Genomic DNA, 20,704 nt, shown 5'->3' with positions numbered 1-20,704 from the left:
AAATTTCTGATTGCGTGCAGCAATAAAGCACGTCCCGTTCCCACTGTGCCACTGTTGGCAAGGGCCCCCGCATCCAGCACATCGCCACCCTGCGCTTTGCCACCAGTAGTCCCATGTCTACAAGCCTCCGTGCCGCTTTAGGTAGTCCCCTAGAGTAGCCCAAGAGTGCCACTGCTGGGTCAGGGGGACAATCCACCTAGTTCTGACATTTGCCCGCAGTGCCGATGTTCCAAATGTACACCTTTCTTTTTTCCTTCTCTGCCGCATGTCTACGTGCGAGTGGTGTGGAATTTGATTCCTTAGTGTATCGGCTGTATGTGCTTGTGTTGTTGCCCTCCCACCTTGACCTACTTCCCTTCTTCTTCCAGTAACTGAGACACAAACACCTGTCTGCGCTACCCCTATCCACCCTTGTTACGAAATGTATAGTGCTTGTGCCGTATTACCACCTTACTGTTCATGTAACACGCTACAGTTATGTACAGCCGAATAGACATTCATTTTTTAAAATACCCAATAAATATAAGTTTTTTAAAAAAGTGACGAGACTGTTTGTGGAGTACCCTTTATTAGGCCCCTATTGGTCAATCACTTTGTGGTAAACTGGATCAGTTGTTGTTCAAATGCTGCTGGCAGTTTTTTCAAGGTATTTAACAATTGAAACCTACACACCGTTGAAGCATTTAATTGTATGAGGAGTGTTTCTTCAGTATGTAAGCAGAGGATTTGCATCTGAGAATACCTAAACTGCTCAGTTTTCCATTAGGCCTGTGGTAAGGGTTTGAATAGTTACCAGAGAGAACCTGACAGGCCTTGCCTCCCACCAGGGAGATCCTGAGAGACTCTGACAGCAGAGAGAGCCCGGTGCATCTTGCCGCCAGAGAGCGCCAGCCAGACCCTGTTACCAGGGAAAGTACCTCACTGACCCTGTTACTAAAGAGAGATTTATTCCAGTGAGAGGCTGGAAGACTATTTTATGCCATACCATTCTCCCACACACTCCGATCAGCACCCACCCATAACAAAACCAATTGCTCACACAATTCACCCGCCATCAGCTTCTTATAACATCCGTTACTTGCTTCATCATGGTCATACCTAAAATATAACTCACCTGCTTCCTTCAACACATTCATCCAGCCTGCCATCTGCAGCACCGTTAGGCCCGCCACACCATGATTCTGGCACAACCATGACTTTGAGTCTCCGTACACTCTGAGTCGTTTCTGTGACCCACCTTGTGCTGTATGATACTTGCCTGTGCTCCTTGGAGCCTAGACCTGTGAGGCTTGTGGGACCAGGAAATTAATTCGGATATGCAGGAATTGAACCTGTAAGATCTACATAACTTGAAGACTGCTTTACCGTGTGAGGACTGAGTCAATATTCCAGTTTCATTAACCCAAGAGGAATTGCTCTGCTGTCTAGAGCGAATGCCTATTGATATTTGTCTTGGAGATGGCATGATGTTGCTGACTCTCAGATCTGAGTTAACTCCGTATTAATAGGTCGTCTTTGCATATCTTTGATAGTGCATTCCTATGTTTATTGCAACGGTGATCATTCTGTGGCATCAAACCCTCACACAATCCAACACTGGCTCAGTTGAGCTAGACCCTGACTGTGCATCCATGTCTTCTACCAAGAGGGTCAAGGATACTTAGGAAACCAAGTTTTTTCACAGATGTAGTGCCAGGAGCCATTGTCTGAAGTCAGCCTAGCTCTAATGCAGCAGTGGAGTGATCAATTCAGAGGAGGATGTGATGGTAGAGGGTGGGCATTGACGATGCATTGCTGAGGGGGTGAGCATTAAAAAGAATTGGGTATATGGGACTCAGGACAGCGCAATACCGCGTAGACAAGGCAGCTGTGCAACGAAAGTGAGCTGCAGAGTTAAGGGGTAGGTCTAAGGTAGGGTGGTCACTGCATAAAGAAGAGTCCAGAGAAGGAGAGCACTTACGATGATGGAGTTGGCAGCAGTGAGGGAAGGTGGGCAGTGGACTGAGAGTAGAGAGGTTGCCAAGGAGCCAGGTGGAGAGCAGGCAGCAAGGAGGGGAAGGTGCAGCTAGGCAAGTCAATAAGGGCCCGTTTTCTTGTTTTTTTCAAAAGGTCATAGTTTAAATAGTATCTTTTGTGCGAATTCACATATGCATAATATTGGCCATTTGGTATCTTTCCGGGAGAAATATGTTTTTCTTAAAGAGTGTGGTTTATTTTGATGAGCATATGACCATGTAAAGACCTTCTTTTATCAAACCTATGCAAGCCATCCTGAATTACAGATCTCTAATAGAAAACCTTTTTTATTTCAGGTGAAACTTAATTTTGGAGCAGGTGAAAAAGTGCTGCGCTCTGAGAAGAAAAAGCAGTTCAATGACCTGGCTTGGCATAAGCTGGAACTCCAGCATGATAACGACGAAGTTGCGCTCACCGTAGATTCCCAGCCGAGGATAAGTGCAAAGTTGCCTGGAAAACTCCATACATTTAACATTCAGCATGGGCTGTATGTCGGTGGGAAAGGTACCTTGGATGTTCCCTACCTGAAAGGAGTGCTGAATAACTTCAGAGGATGCATCGAAGATGTTGTATTTAATGAGCATGACATTCTGACATCCTTGAGACCCTACCCTGGATTGAAAAATGTTCATGAAGTGTCTCTGGGGTGTAGCGATGAATTTTTTGCTGATGAACTTGATTCAATAAGTTTTTTCAGTTCCAAGTCCTATATCTCTTTCCCTTTTTGGAACTCAAAAGAAGAACATCTCTTTCAGTTTTCGTTGCAGACAACAGCTGAGCGTGGTCTGCTTCTTTACAGTTCTGGAGACGCCGGGGACTTCATTGCTATGGAAATTGAGAGCGGTCTTATCAAGTCTCACGTTGGAAAAAATGGAACAAAAACTCAGCTTTCTTCCCTCAGGTCTGTCAGTGACAGTAAGTGGCACTCGGTCAAGCTCAAATTTACACCAAGACAACTTGAGCTTACAGTGGATGAGGAAACCAGGAAAAGCACGCTTGCATCACATAGCAAGCCAGTACTTTTCAAAGGACCTTTCTTCGTAGGTGGAGTGGATGACCGCACGCGCACAGAAGTGATTAAGTTGGGCCTGGGCAAGTTTTCCAGGGGAGGCTCCTTTAAGGGCTGTTTAAAGGATCTGAGAGCTAATTCAGATAAGAAGGGGTTGAGAAATGTCTTAGTCACAAAAGATATTTCCCCCGGTTGCAGAACAGAAACAGGAGCAAGTACCGCAGTAGTAATTACAACGGAAAGACCCCTTGCTAGAACAGTAGCTCCTACATCTAGCACCCCAAGTCCAACAACAAAAGAAAAGGCCAAAAGTAATTTCTTAGTTATGGATAATCTGGTGGTCCTAGAAGGTGGGCGGGCAGCATTAGAATCTAAACACATTAAAGTAAATCTGGAATTTAAACAGTTGGGTATTCGTCAGTCTCAAGTAATCTTTAAAGTAATAGAGCAACCAAGTCAGGGACAGTTAAAGCTTGATATTGGACCAGAGCAGGAGAAGAACACCTTCACCATGTTAGACCTGTGGCGTGGGAAGGTTCTGTATGTGCATGATGGTTCGGAAGCCCCTTACGATGAATTCACATTTACTATTGTTACGAGCAGTAAGAAGCCAATGCCTGCCTACTTACAAGGGAGTGAGCCGTTTGTTTTCAATATCACAATTTCTCCAACAAATGATCCTCCCGAGCTCGTCCTCCCTGATGGAAACCTTTTTGTTCTAGTGGAAAACTCTAGGAAGTGCCTCTCATCTGAGCTGATAAAAGTTGTTGATGTGGATACTGACCCCTCAAGTCTGAGTTTTTCAGTGCTTGGTAATCTTAATGCAGATGCTGGATATTTAGAAAATTCCAGGGAGCTCGGTAATCCAATTAAAACCTTCTCCAATTCAGATTTGGAAGAAGGAAATATTTTTTATGTCCATAATGGAGTCAGGAACTCGAGGCTTGTGCTGAGAGCCAGCGACGGTGAGCTGGTCAGTAACACGGTGGTGCTGCGTATAATGGCTATGCCCCTAGCTTATGAAGTGGTTAATAACACCGGCCTGGAGGTGCTCCAGGGGGATTCTGTTTTGATCACACCAACTCATTTAGCTGTGCAAACTAATGCAGTCAAACAGGAGATGGAGGTTCGATATGATATTACAGAACCACCGAAGTATGGTCAGATACAAAGACAGCATTCGGGTAGTGAGTGGAAGCAAGTACAAACCTTTTCACAACGGTCCCTGGAACGCAAGCGCGTTCGATATATCAGTACATTCAAAGAATTGCAGGTGCAGAATGTAACAGATGAGTTTAAATTCAAGGTCAGCATAGGCAGCAAGAGCAGCGAAGAGCTTTTGTTTCCAATATCCATCAAATGGGTAAAGTATCATCTTGTAAACGATGTGCCTCTGGACATGGAAACATTAAAAAGGAAGCCACTGACCAATGAGAATCTTTTTACTGTGGTAGAGGGTATAAATGTATCTGAAGCCGAGGTCTTTTATAGGTTGTTATCTCTCCCCAAGAAAGCCAGCCTCTATCTTGACGATATGGTTCTTAAGAAAAATTCTACTTTCAGCCAAAAGAATCTCACTGATCACAAGATTGAATATGAGCTAACGGAGAAACTCCTTGAGGACTCTGAAGACTCTTTCCACTTTTCAATTTTCACAAACTACGCTGAATCAAAGTCCCATAGTTTCAAAGTAATGCTGAAGGCTGATCTAAACACTATAATCATCACCAACAATGGCTTGTTTACGATGGAAGGAGAAGGAAAACTAATAACACAAAATGAACTATTTGTTCAGACTCTAAATAATAAAAACTTTTCTTACAAAGTTAAAACGAGCCCAAAGCATGGCAAGCTAAAGCTTATCAATTTCTCTGATTCAGTGACCAGTAATGATAACATAACTGCTTTCACCAACCAAGATCTCATCAGCCAGCATGTTATGTATGTCCATGATGACTCTGAGACCTTGCATGACGAGTTCCATGCTGTAGCCTTCACTGAGGCTAAAGAAACTATAGGAAGCAACCAAGACCATGAAGTCATATCTGCAGAATTCATATTCAATATTTCCATTGAGCTGAAGAATGATGAAAAGCCAGTACGTCTGGTCGATAAAGTATTTCATGTTGTGAAAAATGGAAAGAGATTTTTGACAACAGAGGACCTTTGCTACCACGATTCAGACTCTGACTTTGATGATGGACAGCTGTTGTACACTAGGCGTGGTATCTCCAATGGGGATTTGGTTCTAGTAAATAATACTGCACATAAACTTTATCAATTCAGTCAGAGTGATCTTGAACAGAAGAAGGTCTTGTTTGTACACCATGGAGCCGACTATGGGCGCTTTGTTCTGTTTGTGACGGATGGCAAACATTACACATCTGGTCTTCTAGAAGTCAGCGCTTCTGATCCTTATGTCAGAGTTGTAAACAACACAGGCCTACTAGTACAGAAAGGAAAGGAAAGTATTCTCTCGACAGCCAACTTTAGTGTCCTCACAAATCAAGATATTACAAGTGATAGTGAGATTGTGTATGATATACATATGCCTCCCAAATATGGACTACTGTTTGTAAAAAATGAACCAGTGGATTCATTTACTCATCAAGATTTAAAAGCTGGATATGTTGTTTACAGGCATGATGACAGCAACCACCTTGTTGATAAGATTAACATTTCAGTCAAGCTTAAAGATGTACAGATCGAAGCTGGAGTTAACGTGCGCATGTACCTGGAAAGCCATCAGCGCCCGCCAAGAGTTTTACATAACAGTAGTCTTCTAGTGGAAGAAGGGAAGCCAGTGAAAATTGACAAGGGACGTCTTCAGGTAAGAACTAATCTACAAAGTTTAAGTGGGTTGTTTAAGTCTTCAAGCACTAACAAATTATTTGATTCCTGGCTTTACAGAATGGACCCCATCTTTTCGCATTTGAATTAGCATCTCATCAGTGCCCGCATTATTATTCTGTATAGATAAAGCTTTTTGGTATAAAATACTAGACTCACCTTATGCCATGTTGATTGGCATTTGTATTAGCTGACATCTGCAATTAGTATTGCCTCAAAGCGTTGACACATGGTCAGATTTTTAATGTGAAACTTCTTTGGATATATGTGTGTGTGTGTGAATTCAGGGACCTGTTCATATCATGAATCTTAGGTGTTATGGGCTATATGTATTTTGTCACTTTTATGGGTGTTTCCGTATTTAAAGAAGCTCTAATATATAACATTGTTCTGCTGCAGTTCTGTCTTCTGGATGGACTTTTTTTATTTTTCTGTGTTGTGAAATGTGCTTAATGCTAGTAAGTTTGTGGCTTTCCATCGGTACTCTGTGTACCCTATGAAACGTGTGTGTTTCTAAAGCGGTTGTATAACGGAGCAATGCATGCCATTACCACACATGCCTTTACAATGCATCCTTTACAACACATGCGTGTTTACCACAAAATCTTTTACCAGACATATGCCTTTACCAATCATTCCTTTACAATGAAAATGTAAGTATTTTTCAGGTAGGTAAAAATCACACACACAAATATATATAGAGCCTACTACCCCTGATGAGGCGTTGAAGCGCCTTTTTGGCGAGTAGCACGCTACTCCAGAACCCATAAAGGATTAGTGGAGAATTAGTATAGTGAAATATGAAAGTAATTTGAGTGGCGGGTATGTTAGTCAGTTATTTGGATTGAGAAGGATAGTAGAGGGATAGAAGAGGGAAGAAGGTTTGCATTTATATAGCGCTTGCTACCCCTGATGAGGTGTTGTAGAACTTTTTCGGCAAGTAGCATACTATACCGGAACCCATAAAGGATTAGTGGTGAATTAGTGTAGTGAAATATGAAAGTAAGTTGAGTGATGGCTATGTTAGTAATTTGGATTGAGAAGGATAGTGGAGGTATAAAGATTTGCATTTATACAGCGCTTGCTACCCCTGATGAGGTGTTGAAGTTGTTTTCTGTTAGTAGCACGCTCCTCCGGAACCCAAACAGGATCAGTGGGAATTAATGTAGGGAAATATGCAATTATTCTGAGTGGTGGATATGTTAGTCTGCTATTTGGATTGCAAAGGAATAGTAGAGGGATAAAAGAGGGAAGGGTCTAGATGTTTTTTAGTCTGGAGTTTATAGCCATAGGAGGGGGTTTGGGATGGAGGGGAGTTAGAATAGGGAAATATGAAATTAATTTGAGTGGTGGACATGTTATTCTGTTTCTTGGATTGAAAAGGAATAGTGGAGGGATAGAAGAGGGAAGCAGGATAAGAAGAGGGAAGGGTCTAGAATCCTTTTTCTTCACGCTTTTGTTTTTTTAGTTAATAGCAGTAGGAGGGGGCCTGGAATGATTAAAGGGGTGGTGGAGTGGGGGGGAAGAGTCAGAAGTAAGGGTTTAGAAAGCCCTGTTTAGGAGATCTGAATAGTAAAAGAAGTATGATGTGATGCAAGGAGGGGCAGAGGAGGGAATAGTTTAGAAAGGGTTATCCTGGGGATCATAGTAGTGGCATGGGGCCTGGCATGAATGAGAGTGGAGGTACATGATATATTGATAGAGGTATAGGATGAGAAATAGGGTAGTGCAGCGGAAAGAGTAGTAGAATGAATTTGAGATGAGTTTGAGAGTTGACGTAGAGGATATATGGAGAGCGGTATAAAGTGAGAAATAGGGTAGTGCATTGGATATGTTGAATTAGAAGAAAATTAATAAATATATAGATACATAAGTACCGGGAAGGTAAATATATGCATAAGGAAGGTAGTATATGTAGATTAAAGAAGCATTTAATAAACTCCGGCTTTCAAGTGTTGTTGTACTTTAAATTGATTTATTTGTTTTTTTAATTTTTTGTAATTCAATAGTGAAGCAATTGTAGATAAATAGTTATGATAAAAGATTTACTTATTTATGCAGGCACTTATATACACATTAAAAACATAGAATAATGTTACTATCAGTAATATGTACATTTGTTAAGCAGAACTAACGAATATCTTTATTTTTAAAAACATCATTGTTATACACGTTTATACATAGCAATACACATATATATAGGTACATATCTATAGTCCAAATAAATGCTTATGTACAGAGGAATATGCAGAATATTTGTTTGCGTATGGTGGTTATGTGGGGTAGAATCGTTTTCTGAAGATAAGGTGGTTATCTGTGGATCTTATGTTGGGGGTTAAAGAGTTCCATAGTTTGGCGGCTTGAACAGAAAAGTATGTGCCACCCATGTTTTTAGGTGTCGGCTGGCGTGGGCTGCACACATGCGCAGTCTCGCTGGCGAGATTTAATGTTTTTGGGTATTTTCTGCAAAGGGCTTTAAGCCCCGCCCCTCTTTCCCATTGGCCGGCATCACCGTTTATGGTAAACGGTGGCCAGCCATTGGGAAAGACCTCTTCGTGACGTTCACCTTTGGCTTTTTGAGCCATCCCACTTGGACAGGCTCGTCTGCCTTCAGTGCATCTCAAAAGGTTTCTTATCTTTATGGGGCCATGTGTTTCAAACACTTGGCCCCATAAAGACAAGAGATCCCAATGCTTGCAGCGCGGTCCTCCTTTCACTTTCGGGACCGCGCTTGCCTGTATACTCATCGTTTGTTCTTCCTTGTTTACACGGTGAGTGGACAATGCTAATTTCCAACAATGTCTTTCATGCACATTGAGAGTGCATATAACCTTGCTTCTACTCTGGAGTCTGTGCCCCGACCCGTGGGATAAGAGCTCAAGTGTGCACGGTGTCTGCCACCCAGCAGTGCCGAAAGCCCGTGCGAGGCCTTCGCAGATCCACTATGGCGGTGCACGGCCTATGCGCCCCCCAGCCCTTTCCACACTCTGTCTGCCACAGTCTCCGATTTCCCGGTGCTGCGGGTTGCGTCTCACCTGTACACGTGCTTGGTTCACCACCTGTGTCTGGTCCTGGTTCCTCGGTTCGGAACCTCTGCCCGGTCCTCGGTAGTTTGAAGTGCGACCTCTGCCCGATCCTCATGACCCGTTTAGCGCCATACCACCGGTCCGGTTTCAGGCCCCTCTGTTCTTGTCCGTGTTTAATACCTGTGGACTTAGGCCAGGCGCCCGGGTTCTAAAGATCCCTTCACCTCGGGTCAGTGGCCAGCACAAATGTTTTACCGATTCCTATTTCAAAGGCTGAATAATTTCCAAAGAGGACGGAAGGAAACAATTAGCCTAAAGTTTGTTGTGTTAGTTACATGCCATTTAAAATTGCAGTGTCTGGCAGCACGTCCTGTCCTCGCTACAACTTGTATTTTTTTTGTAGAAACCGCCACCTTCCACCGCGCTGTTGTTTATTTAAATGGGAACTGTTATTACTTGCGGAATTTAACACACGTCAGGCCGATGTTTTGGTCAACTTTCCTGCGTTTCTAAGTTTAATATCAGGATGAAATGAAACGGGGGGGGGGGGGACTGACCCAAACCTATGTTTGTTTCACCGGACGTCGGTATGCACAAACAGCTGAGTCCTTTCCAAATAATTACGGCCCATTTGTGTTTTTTTAGCTTTTCCGGGTATACCAGAGCCAGAAATTGTATTGCGGATAACTCAACATGTACTAAGTTATTTCACAATGACTGTTAAGTGTGTATCTTGTCCTTTATATATGCGTGTGAGTGTTTACATGTGTGTGTAATCTGTGTATGTATATGTACGTGTTACTGCGTGCGTGCATGTTTGCATATTTGCTTTTATTTTTGTGTGTATGTAAATTGACATATGCTTTGTCGGTACGTCATTTTATGTGCATCTGTGCATATACAAATCGTTGTATGTATGCTAATGACTGTTTATATATGTTTGTTTATTGCGTATGTGTGTACTTGTGTGTGAATGTGTGTGTCAGTGTGCATTTGTATGAATACGTTTGCCTCTGTGTGCACGTTTTTGCACGTGGGTGACGTACACAACGCGCACTCTTGGAATGTTTTCATCTTTCTAGTGATGGCCTCCCCAACTGCACCAGATGGACACTGTCTGTGAAAGGCGGCCGATGATTACGTCATTTCTCCTAACATTTATCATTGCGCACAGCATCATACCCAGTACCTAAAATTCACAGGAACAATATCACACCGGGCAGTTATTTTCCATATTTCACAATAATGTTATCAATTCAGTGACTTGCATACTTAAAAAAAGAGACGCTGAAGATGTTACATTCAGTATAAAATACACAAGGAAAGGCGAGCGAATCTTTTGTCCCCTAAAAACACCTCCAGGTTCTAGGGAAATGTACCCACGTGGGCCAGCTGCCTGCTACTTTGTGGTGAAAACAGTGCCTCTGGGAGGTATGGTAGGGTCAAAATACAGGGTATACGTTATATATTCATATACACAAAAGAAATGGAAGGGGAATGGATGGGTGAATGAATGTATGTTTGGCTGGATGAACTTGATGGTATGGAAGGATGGGTAGGTGGGTGGGTGCGTAGGTTGGTGACTGATTGGACGCGTGGATGTATGATTAGATATATTGAAATGGATGCGAGACTGAATGGATGCCTGGGTGGCTGAATTCATGTTTGTCGTATGGATGAACAGGCAAATGTATGGGTGGATGGATGGATGGATGGGCGGACCGATGGACGGATGATTGGGTGGATGTATGTATGGATGAATGAATGCATGCATGCCCACAGGAAGGATAGATGTCTATCTCTGTATATAGCGGTTTCCTTGTCACTGGTTCTGTTCGGTGGTTGCCCAGCTTCAGGGCACTTTCATCCTGTCTTTATTGTGATACACGATGCACATCTCAGCCAGCATGCTAATTTTTCGCGAAGCTTTTAAAAATGGTTTCCCACTACTTTCGAACAAGAAAGTCAAGTTAGATAAAGGGCGTCGGTCTCTGTAACATAATTTTGTATGGCATTGTAGATTCACTAGCTATAAATACGTGTTGGAGAGGGACTCATACCCCTTCCAAGCCCCCGCCTCCACCCCCCTTTGGTTCAGGCTGCACAGAGACATAGCGCAGGTCGAGGAAAGAGCGCAGCAATTCCCATGCTAATGGTTTTTAATAATACTTTAGCGAGTATTAAAAGAGTATGTTTAATGAAAATCTATTAGCCTCCCGTCCTGGACACGAATTCTGGGCGGAGGGGTCGATAAACCGCACACCAAAGTTCGCTCCGAAGTTAGCTATCTAAATAACCCAGCGAGGACTCCCGCCTTTAGATGTGTTAAGACGCCTGTAAAACCCTGAACCCGGCGATCGATCGCCATAAATATTTAATGCCAGAAAGAACACAAATCTATCTTATCTATCTATCTTCTATTATCTATCTTTTATCTATCATCTATCTATTATCTATCTATCTTCTATCTATCTATCTTCTATCTATCTATCTTTTATCTATCTATCTTTTATCTATCATCTATTATCTATCATCTATCTATTATCTATCTTTTATCTATCTATCTTTTATCTATCTATCTTTTATGTATCTATCTTTTATCTATCTATCTTCTATCATCTATCAGACAGATCCACGTCCGCAGGCGCAGTATTTCCGACTTGAAAGATTGCACACAAATTATTTTTATAACCCAATTAAGGTAGAAAGTCGGTATTTGATTCAATCAAATGCTATATGTAACTATATCTTAAAGGTGTATTCGCTCGAACGGAAGCATTAGTGATTGGAAAGACAGTTTTAAAGTGAATAATAGAAAATGTATGTTTTCAGAGATTATGTAAATTGCACTAAAGTGCATTTTTTTCAGTGGCATTAATATGTCATCAAAACCACCACAATCTACTTGTGTCTCTAGTCTGCCAGGCTGCCACTCACCTCGTAGTTTTTGGCTGCCTGTACATCCATCCATCCAAGTGTTAGGCTGTCTGTGTACCGACCCTTCCACGGCTCTGGCTGGCAGTACACCCACCATCTATGGATCTGACTGTCTACAGTACTCTACACTGAGCCATCCATGGCTCTGACTTTCTGTACACCCATCCATATATCCTTTGCTCTCTTGCCGTAATTTCGTCTCTCACCTTTCATCTGCCTCTTAGGGTCGAACCAAGGCTTGTGTGTGACTTGGTGTCTGATTGTTTCTGAAATAGAGACGTGTATTACATCTCCATGTACGCGCCATGTACACCGCTTTCCTGATTCTGACGTGAAATTACTACTTATCAATGCCACGTGACTCTACAAGAACACACTGTGCTGGAAATATTTGTATGCAAAGTGTTGTCCATGACACGATTCCCGCCGACGGACATAGCTGGGCGCTGTGACCTTTGCAACAACACACAGGCCTTGCCTTTAATTCATCTTGTGTGTTTAGTGCTGCGCTTGATGAAACGGCCTATCGGATTCAGGCCTGTTCCAGTAATTAAAGGTGTTCCAGAGAGCAGGATTCGCCACTGAGACAAGAGTCACTCAGCGGCCCTGTCCACAACCTTGCAGACACGTCCGCCACACTACACAAGGTGAGATACACATTGTGTACACATCGGATCGTAGCCCCACCCCCCATGAACATACCACTACTCGATCTTGCTTTGTGTTGTTTTATGTTGGAAAGCAAGCAAATGGTGGTCTGACCATGTGACCGGAGTCATTGTTTGAAAGGTAACTAGTTCTTTATTAGCAAAAATTACATCGAGGATTTGTCCTACGATGTGTGTGTGGATTTGTGGATGATCTGATGCAGGTTCAGTGTGTCTAGGCCAGCAATAATTGTGTTTGGATGTGGCATATTGGGTTTGTCAAACCAAATGTTGAGGTCACCCAGAATGCATAGGTTCGAGTGTACGGTTATCAGGGTTGAAACTGTGTGTAGAAGTGTCTGGGAATGTTGCATTGCCAGGTGGAGGTCTGTAAAGGAGCAGGAAGTTACAGGAGGAAGACGGTGTAGGATTGCTTCTGGTGAAAAGGGCCTCACAATCTTGTATGGAGATGTTGTGAGCTTTACTGATGTGTAATGTTTGCCTGAACAAAACAGCTAGGCCATCTTCTCTTTTGCCTTTACGATTTTGGGTGTTAGTTTGATAGCCTAGAGGAACGGCTTTGTGCAGGACTGGAACCTTATCATCCCCCAACCATGATTCAGTTATAAATAGTATGGAAGTTTTGTGTCAGTGAGAAGGTCGTAGATGTGATCTTTGTTTTTAGAGAGCGATCGAGCATATATTAGTAGACAGTTTAGAGAACGTGCGTAGGCGATTGTGTGACTTTGTTATGTAGAAGAGTGAGCAGTATTTTGTGGGCTTGTAGCAGGTGTGTTCTTAGTGTTGGTATTAGCTGGATGAGGATAGCAATTGTATAGCTGTTCTGTATCGTGTTCCTCGTCCAGCAGGCAAAGAAGGCATTTTGATGGGTCTGCGTGTGTAGGTGGTGGAGACGGTGGTTGGAAGTAAGTTGGTGAGCTGTGTTTTGGTAGTGTAACCTTGTAGTGCATACACACACACACACATTGAGAAGCGAAGTTGTAGGTGTGGCATTTTGCTCATTTTGTTTGCTTCTGTTTAGGGTGAAAGGTGTATGAGTTAGAAGTGGTAGTGCAGCATAGGGGTCATGTAGTAAGGTTCTAAATTGTCCAGTGGATGAGAGGCGGTTAAAAGAGAGTTGCTGTGTTGCTGTATATGTGTTAGGTGTGGGGGAAGATAGAAAGCTTGATATATATTACCTACTGACGGTTGCCAGTAGCTAGTTATAGTTAGGACCTGTTTTCCATAGGAAGAGCATTTTTTCTTTTGCCAGTAACTTTGGCGTCGTTTGACGAATCGTCACAAACTTTTCCAGTTTAGTAGGACGGTAACTTCAGCTGCTGTCATGAACGTTTTGGAGTGATCGGTGAAGCGGGGACTGAGAAATTACCTTTAGACACAACTACAGCCCGAACTGTTGAACGTAATTGCACTAAAGTTTTCAGAAAGGCCGCTGTTGGTTCAGAGTGTGACCTTTTTGTGAATTGGTGTAAATCCGTTCAGTAGTTTTTGAGATATTAAAAGAAATCTAAATTTGGATTATAAAGGGACGTGTATCCTCTGACGATCCGAGAGTACCCGCGCCAATATCTGATTAGCTGCCAACACTTCAACCAGGAAGTATTGGCAGCCATCTTGAGAGTTGGCTTCAGCCAAGTCCCACAAAAAAAGTTTAAGAAAAAGGGGCAGGGTAGGAATACCCTGACCCCTTACCTGTGGTCCTGGGGTCCCCCTGTACATCAACAGGGCCAAAAAGCACTTTTAAAAAAAGTTTGGCATCAGGACCGTTACGAAGCAGGTAATCCATGACAAAATAAAAAAAAATTAAAAGCTTGTTCTCCCGCACTTGTTTACATTATAACCCTTGGGTGGGCCAGATTCACAGGGCATGTGGGCATTTTTTTTCTTTTTAAAAGAGGGAGGCTCAGAGAACCCCTTCCAACGACTTGTTTTTGCCCCAGTGACCACCACCTCCCTGGGGGCTCATGTTTGAATTTATCCGGAAACCGCGTGGACCCCCCACTTACCCACCCAGCCACTACCACTTTCCCGGGGCTGTTGATAAAAGTTAGCGGGGTGTCCTATAGATCCCCTCGGACACCACCCTCCCCCTGGGCTGTTAAAAAAAATTAACGGGGGGTCCGCATGGACCACCCCCGCTCCCAATCCTGGGGACCACCACCTCCCCGGGGACAATTCCTTTTGAAAAAAGAGGGAAGGGGTGGTCGCATGGCCATCTTCCTGGGCCATATATGGCCTCACGGACCACCACCTCTCGGGTGTCCGCCCATGCATCCAATAATGGCCCTGAGTACCGCCACCCCCCAGGGCCGTCATCTGCTATATCCCGACGTGCCCACCCCTGGGACATAGGTGTTTGCTTTTGCTTGGCCGGAACTGTGACCGCTCAACCAATCAAAGCAAACACTCAGGTTCCAGCACACAGGAGCTGTCAAAGTGCTCCCACCCATTGGAAGTGAAGACTCACCTATATACCACTTTGTAAATGTAAATTGATACTTGTATAGCGCACTACTCACCCACAAGGGTCTCAAGGCGCTTGTACGAATACCGCTGTGGAACCCATCCTGGCTTTCTCTGTGAGGCGTCCACTCCTGGGCACCCCCAAGGTGTAGGCCAGGCATCCTTAGCGTTGTGGGGGCCGTTGTGGAGATTAAGCAAGCTATTCCCCAGAGTTGCAGAGTGGGACTCCATGATTGGAATGGCACTGAGGCGAGAATTATCAGGTCCGTGGAATTTTTGAGCCCAAGACCCACCGAGGTGGGGAATTGAACCCTGGTCCCGGGCTAGACCTCTGCATCAGGGTCTGCCGCTCCAATCATTGAGCCACACTTCTCCACTCACCCACTCACTCACCCATAAAGACAATCACACAGCCACTTATGCACCCATACAGCTACTCACACACCCACTTATTCACACATACAGCCACACACACATGGAGATAAACAGTTACACAGACATTCTCATAATCTATGTTTTCAATTAGAATCACTCATTAGTAGTACACAAAGTAAGCTAATTTAACTTCTATGATAACTTTGTATATATGTTCAACACTCAGAAACATTAGAAAACACTCAAAATCACCGGATGATGTCATCAGTGATGTCAATAACCATGTCATGAGTGATGTAATATGTAAAGTCATAAGCAGTGCATTGTGGGGGGGTAAGTGATAGTTATCTCAGGTAATTATAACTGCTGCTGCATTTCTGTGGTTTTGTACGTGTGAAATCTGAGCCCAACTATAACATCCCTGTGACCTTTGTTATATACATATATATATATATATATATAAAATATTACCTACTGGCGGTTGCCAGTATGTAGTTATAGTTAGGACCTATTATCCATAGGAAATCCGCAACATTCTATTTGGAATAACTTTGGCGCCGGTTGATGAATGTTTGCGAAGTTTTCACAACTGGTGGGGCGCTCCGGTCCGCTCCTATCCTGAAAGTCTCGGGGTGATTCGTCATGCGGGGGCCGAGAAAAAAGGGGGGTCCCATGGCCTACCGTACTCTACACTGAGCCATCCATGGCTCTGACTTTCTGTACACCCATCCATGTATGCTTTGTACTTTTGCTGTATTTTTGTCTCTCACCTTTCATCTGTCTCTTAGAGTCGAACCAAGGCTCATGTGTGGCTTGGTGTCTGATTGTTTCTGAAATAGAGACGTGTATTACATCTCCATGTACGCGCCATGTACACCGCTTTCCTGATTCTGAAGTGAAATTACTACTTATCAATGCCACGTGACTCTACAAGAACACACTGTGCTGGAAATATTTGTATGCAAAGTGTTGTCCATGACACGATTCCCGCCGACGGACATAGCTGCGCGCTGTGATCTTTGCAACAACACACAGGCCTTGCCTTTAATTCATCTTGTGTGTTTAGTGCTGCGCTTGATGAAACGGCCTATTGGATTCAGGCCTGTTCCAGTAATTAAAGGCGTTCCAGAGAGCAGGATTTGCCACTGAGAGAAGAGTCACTCAGCGGCCCTGTCCACAACCTTGCAGACATGTCCGCCACACAACACAAGGTGAGATACACATTGTGTACACATTGGATCGTAGCCCCACCCCCCCATGAACATACCAATACTCGATGAAAATGATGTTCAACTGTCCATCAACCCGTCCACCCATCCCACCCATTTATCAGTCAAAGCACCCATCAACTATTATGTATCTTCCTATCCGTTAATCTGTCCCTTCTTCTGTTCATCCATATGTTTATGTATCTATCCTCCATTTAGTAAATGTATCCATCCTGCACCCCTACCAACTTACTAAAGCATCGAGAAGCCGTCCTGCCCCCTCAGGCTACCCAACCACCATATGGCTGCCCCAAAATTGATTCATCCAACCATTCATCCATCAGTGTGTGCACTCGTTCACCCAATCTGCTCAGCAAGCCATCCTTCCATCCAACCATGGGGTCACAATGGTACTTAGCCCGTGTGTGTGCGCGAGAGAAGCAGCGTGATTAAAATTGCAATAGGTCTCGCCTTTCATTAAGTTAGTCATTTGCTTTGCTATACAATACCATTAGCAAAGCAAATGGCTTTAACTTAATCAAAGGCGAGACCTATTGCATTTTCAATGCTTGTTTTTCTTGTATGTGGGGAGTTTGAGGCGAGGTGCCACTCTAGAGCGGAGGTTCTTTTGTTGAATGGGTTTGGTGATTTTATTCCTGATGAAGAGCGGTCCTGTTCCATGTATCGAGTTGTTGGTGAAACAAAGTAGCTTGAACGTGGATCTTCTGGCAACCGGTAACCAATGCAGGGCTTTCAAGGCAGAGGAGATGTGGTCTTGCAGCTCTATGTGTAAGAGTAGTCTGGCAACAGAGTTTTGAATCCGCTGTAGTCTTTTCATAGTCTTTAAAGGTGATCCATGGTAGAGGCTATTGATGTAACAGAGTTTGAACAGAACAAGAGAGATGGTAGCCTGGACCTTGTGTGGAAATCCCAGATGAGGGAAGATTTGTCGCAGAGATTTTATAGTAAAAAAGCTTGATCTTGCTAGTTTGTCCACTTGGGCATTCATTGATAGCTTGAAGACCATGGTCATTCCAAGGTTTCTTACTTCCTCCGTTAACTTTGTGGTGTTCCCAGGTCATCAGGCCGGGCAGCGAGTGAGTCATAATTTTTCCAATTCCCATACGTGATTATTTCAGTTTTGGAAGCAATCAATTTTACATGGCTCCATGTCATCCATTGATCCACGGCTCTGAGACAACTGAAAATAGCTTAGTTTCCATTGTCTTTGGGGCATTCCAGTTGAAGGTGTATTTGCGTTTCATCTGTATAGTTATAGCACGTGAGGTGAAATTGATTGATCAGTGCCGGTAATGACTTCATGTAGACGTTGAAAAGCGTGGGCGAGATGATAATCTCGAGGGAGCCCTGCTTTTGTGAAGTATGGTTTGGACAAGAAAGGAGAGGGGTATGGATGACATTAGTTCTGTTATGAAGGTAGGATGTGATCCAGTCTAGAGCAGTCCACTTTATGCCAGCTTCATAGAGCCCTTGTATCAGAGTGCCATGGTCAACTGTGTCAAAGGCAGCCTAGAGGTCCAAGAGAAGTAGTGGAGCAAACCTGTTGCGGTCAACTGTGTTCTTAAGGTCATCCCAGATGGCACGAGGGCAGATTCTGTGCCTCTTCCTGGATGAAATTCCATGGCCCCTTCCCTATGCACCCACCCCCACCCACCTGCAGCACCTGCCTCTCTTGTTTCGACTCCAGCATGTGCCCTGGCACAGGCTGTAATCTACGCAGTTCAGGATGACCAGAGCGAAGGAACAAAGTCGGAACTGCATCGGGGCAGAAGGTGAGCTCAGCGGCCCGAGGTCTGTACTAGGCTGGGAGAGGACCCTGGGGGGTCAGGGGACGGGCACTGTCCTGGTCCGAGGGGAGTCGAGGGCTCCGGGGCTGCAGCCCCCGCTGGGCACGTTCCCACATCAGGTGGACACAGACGCCGGAGAATCCAGACAGGTGGTGTCGTGTGGCATGCCTGCCAGCGTGAGTCCAGAGCGCCCTCCGACTCAAAGCTCCTTGCCTAGGGGAGAAACATAAGTTTGTAAAATACACTACATGCAAATCAGTTCATCAATCAGACGAGTGTCATGAGAAGAACATATCGGGTACATGTGGAATATGTCACGGAGTAAAAATGTCAGGTCTTCCCCCATGACAATTTAATATTCCGCAAAGCACTTAGTTGAGGTGATTATGTGTGGAAATGTAGTTTGTCAAGTAAATGAGGCGCCTCTAAAGTCGTCTCTCATTCCCAGCTGATGCCCAGGGCGACCCTCTCTCCGCAGGTGGGTGGATGGCCTCAATGTACATCATCTCCGAGGACCGGGGTCTGGCTTCCTCCGAGGACTCTTTTTGATTCCAGAATAGACAGGTGGTGTATGGGGCGACGCACCTCCCACCACGTACGCATTAATCCAGGGGTGGGTGCCCAGTGTCTCAAAGTACTTGAGGTGTCCAATCCCAGGACTGCAACTTTCTGCAATTTAAAAAGACGAGTCCACTGCAGAGACCTGTCTCCCAAAGTTCATTCCCAGAGCCCTGAGACCTTCACCACATGGGGACGCTCCTGTAGCCACGCCTCACAGCTGGCTCTGTCCCATGGCCAACGGCAGAAGCCCTCCTCTGGTCCTTGACACGCTCGGCACAGGGAGGATGCGGAGCTGAGGATGCTGTGATGGTACCGGCTCTAGCCACAAGATGCGCAGCACGGATAGGTGATGGCAGCACGGTCAATGCACAGAGCTTTGCTCAGTGCAGGAGGAGGTGCTAGCCTAGGCGGTGGTCTGCACTCCTCCGCGGGGTCCTAGAGCCACCCAATAGAGCAGAGGTCCTCTAGCCCTGCAGTCGTCCACGTCTCTGATCCTCGCGCTGACTGCATCAGTAGTGCTCATTCCCTGGACCAGACGTGTCAGTAACAGAGCCAGACCACGTTGGGCACCGCTATGTGCGAACCCTCCCCGGGGGCTTCTATCCACGTGCCACAGTGAAAGGCGGGGGGGAGGGGTCCCCCGCAGCCCTGCCTGTGTCTTGTTTTGATCCTGTTCAGACTATGCTGCGGGTGGTGGGACCTCTCCACAGTACCTCTTTGGTAGAAGGGGTAGGAACTTATGTCAGGAGCTTTCCACCTTTAACTCTGGTGTGTGAATTGCACAAGGGATGCTGCCTTCCTCCCATGATGTCCCGTCCACACCCCTGTGCCCAGTCCTAGCTGAGGCTGGAGACCTTCCCACATACACTCCTTTGTACCTGTGCATGAGATGCGCAGAGATGACGGGGCCTGGTGTTTCCACCCCTTGTGCGCACAGTGTGCCATATCCTGGACCCTGTAGCACTGCACTGCTCTTGCGCGTCTCCTGAGCGTATGTGTGTGTGTGGTGGGGTGGTTGGGTGTGTGGGGGGGATGGCACAGGCTCCACTCTCTTTCCCTGAAGGTGTCCGCTCATCCCTCCCAACTGAAGGGCCATGGGACGGGATGAGGGGAGATGGGACGCCTCATGCAGGAGTTATTTCATTCCCACAATTTGTGAACCTCTAATTCGGCGCATGAGGCGGCGTGGCCGGGGACGCTGCGTGCTGGCTGCACGGGCGGTGACAGGAGGCCGGGGTCTGCTGCATGTTAAACGGGGGCTCACGCGGACTACACGAGTGCGGCGTGGCCAGCTTCGCCCACAGGCAGCAGTGTTAAAGGACAGACAGTACCTTTTCATGTACGGATGAAAACTGAACTCCTAACATGGGTATCAGAGAACCCCCAAGGAAAGAGGCGGATCAGTCCACTCCGTTCTCACAACACCTGTTGTAAACTTAAGACGAAAACCCACTGCAACGGCACCGAGATGCGGCAGCCGTAAGTGTAGGAGAAAGATGAACAGAAAACGCAACCTTCCTCGCAGAAAGGGACAAGCGCACGCGCCAGGCTTGGGAGACAGCAGTACCACCAGTATTCGCTTGGGGGGTCCACATCACTTGGAAATCACGTGTTGTGTTTGTATTATATTTCTGTGACCGTCCATCGTTTAAACACGGGCTTCGTTAAAGCCCAATTAGTTAAATGACTGCCTACTCGCAGCTCCAAATTAAGTCCCCCCTTAGACGCCTCTCTTTGGCGAGCTCGGCGGGTACCACCGGACTGGCGCACTTACACCAGGGGT

At 45.2% G+C, this 20,704-nt stretch overlaps 1 protein-coding gene across 1 annotated transcript in view; it reads left to right on the top strand.

The window, feature by feature from the left end:
• LOC146864194 (chondroitin sulfate proteoglycan 4-like) overlaps positions 1 to 20,704 on the top strand; it is a 432,950-nt gene that overhangs the window by 104,676 nt on the left and 307,570 nt on the right. Inside the window, exon 3 of the mRNA XM_085631285.1 lies at positions 2,313 to 5,855. Coding sequence (XP_085487411.1) covers positions 2,313 to 5,855 — 3,543 coding nt within the window. The remainder of the gene's footprint in view (positions 1 to 2,312; positions 5,856 to 20,704) is intronic.

This window comes from Triturus cristatus, chromosome 2_1, assembly GCF_964204655.1.
Source record: "Triturus cristatus chromosome 2_1, aTriCri1.1, whole genome shotgun sequence".
Classification (NCBI taxonomy): Eukaryota; Metazoa; Chordata; class Amphibia; order Caudata; family Salamandridae; genus Triturus; species Triturus cristatus.
Note: the sequence above shows the minus strand (reverse complement) of the source record. Positions and strands in the feature narration are given on the sequence as shown.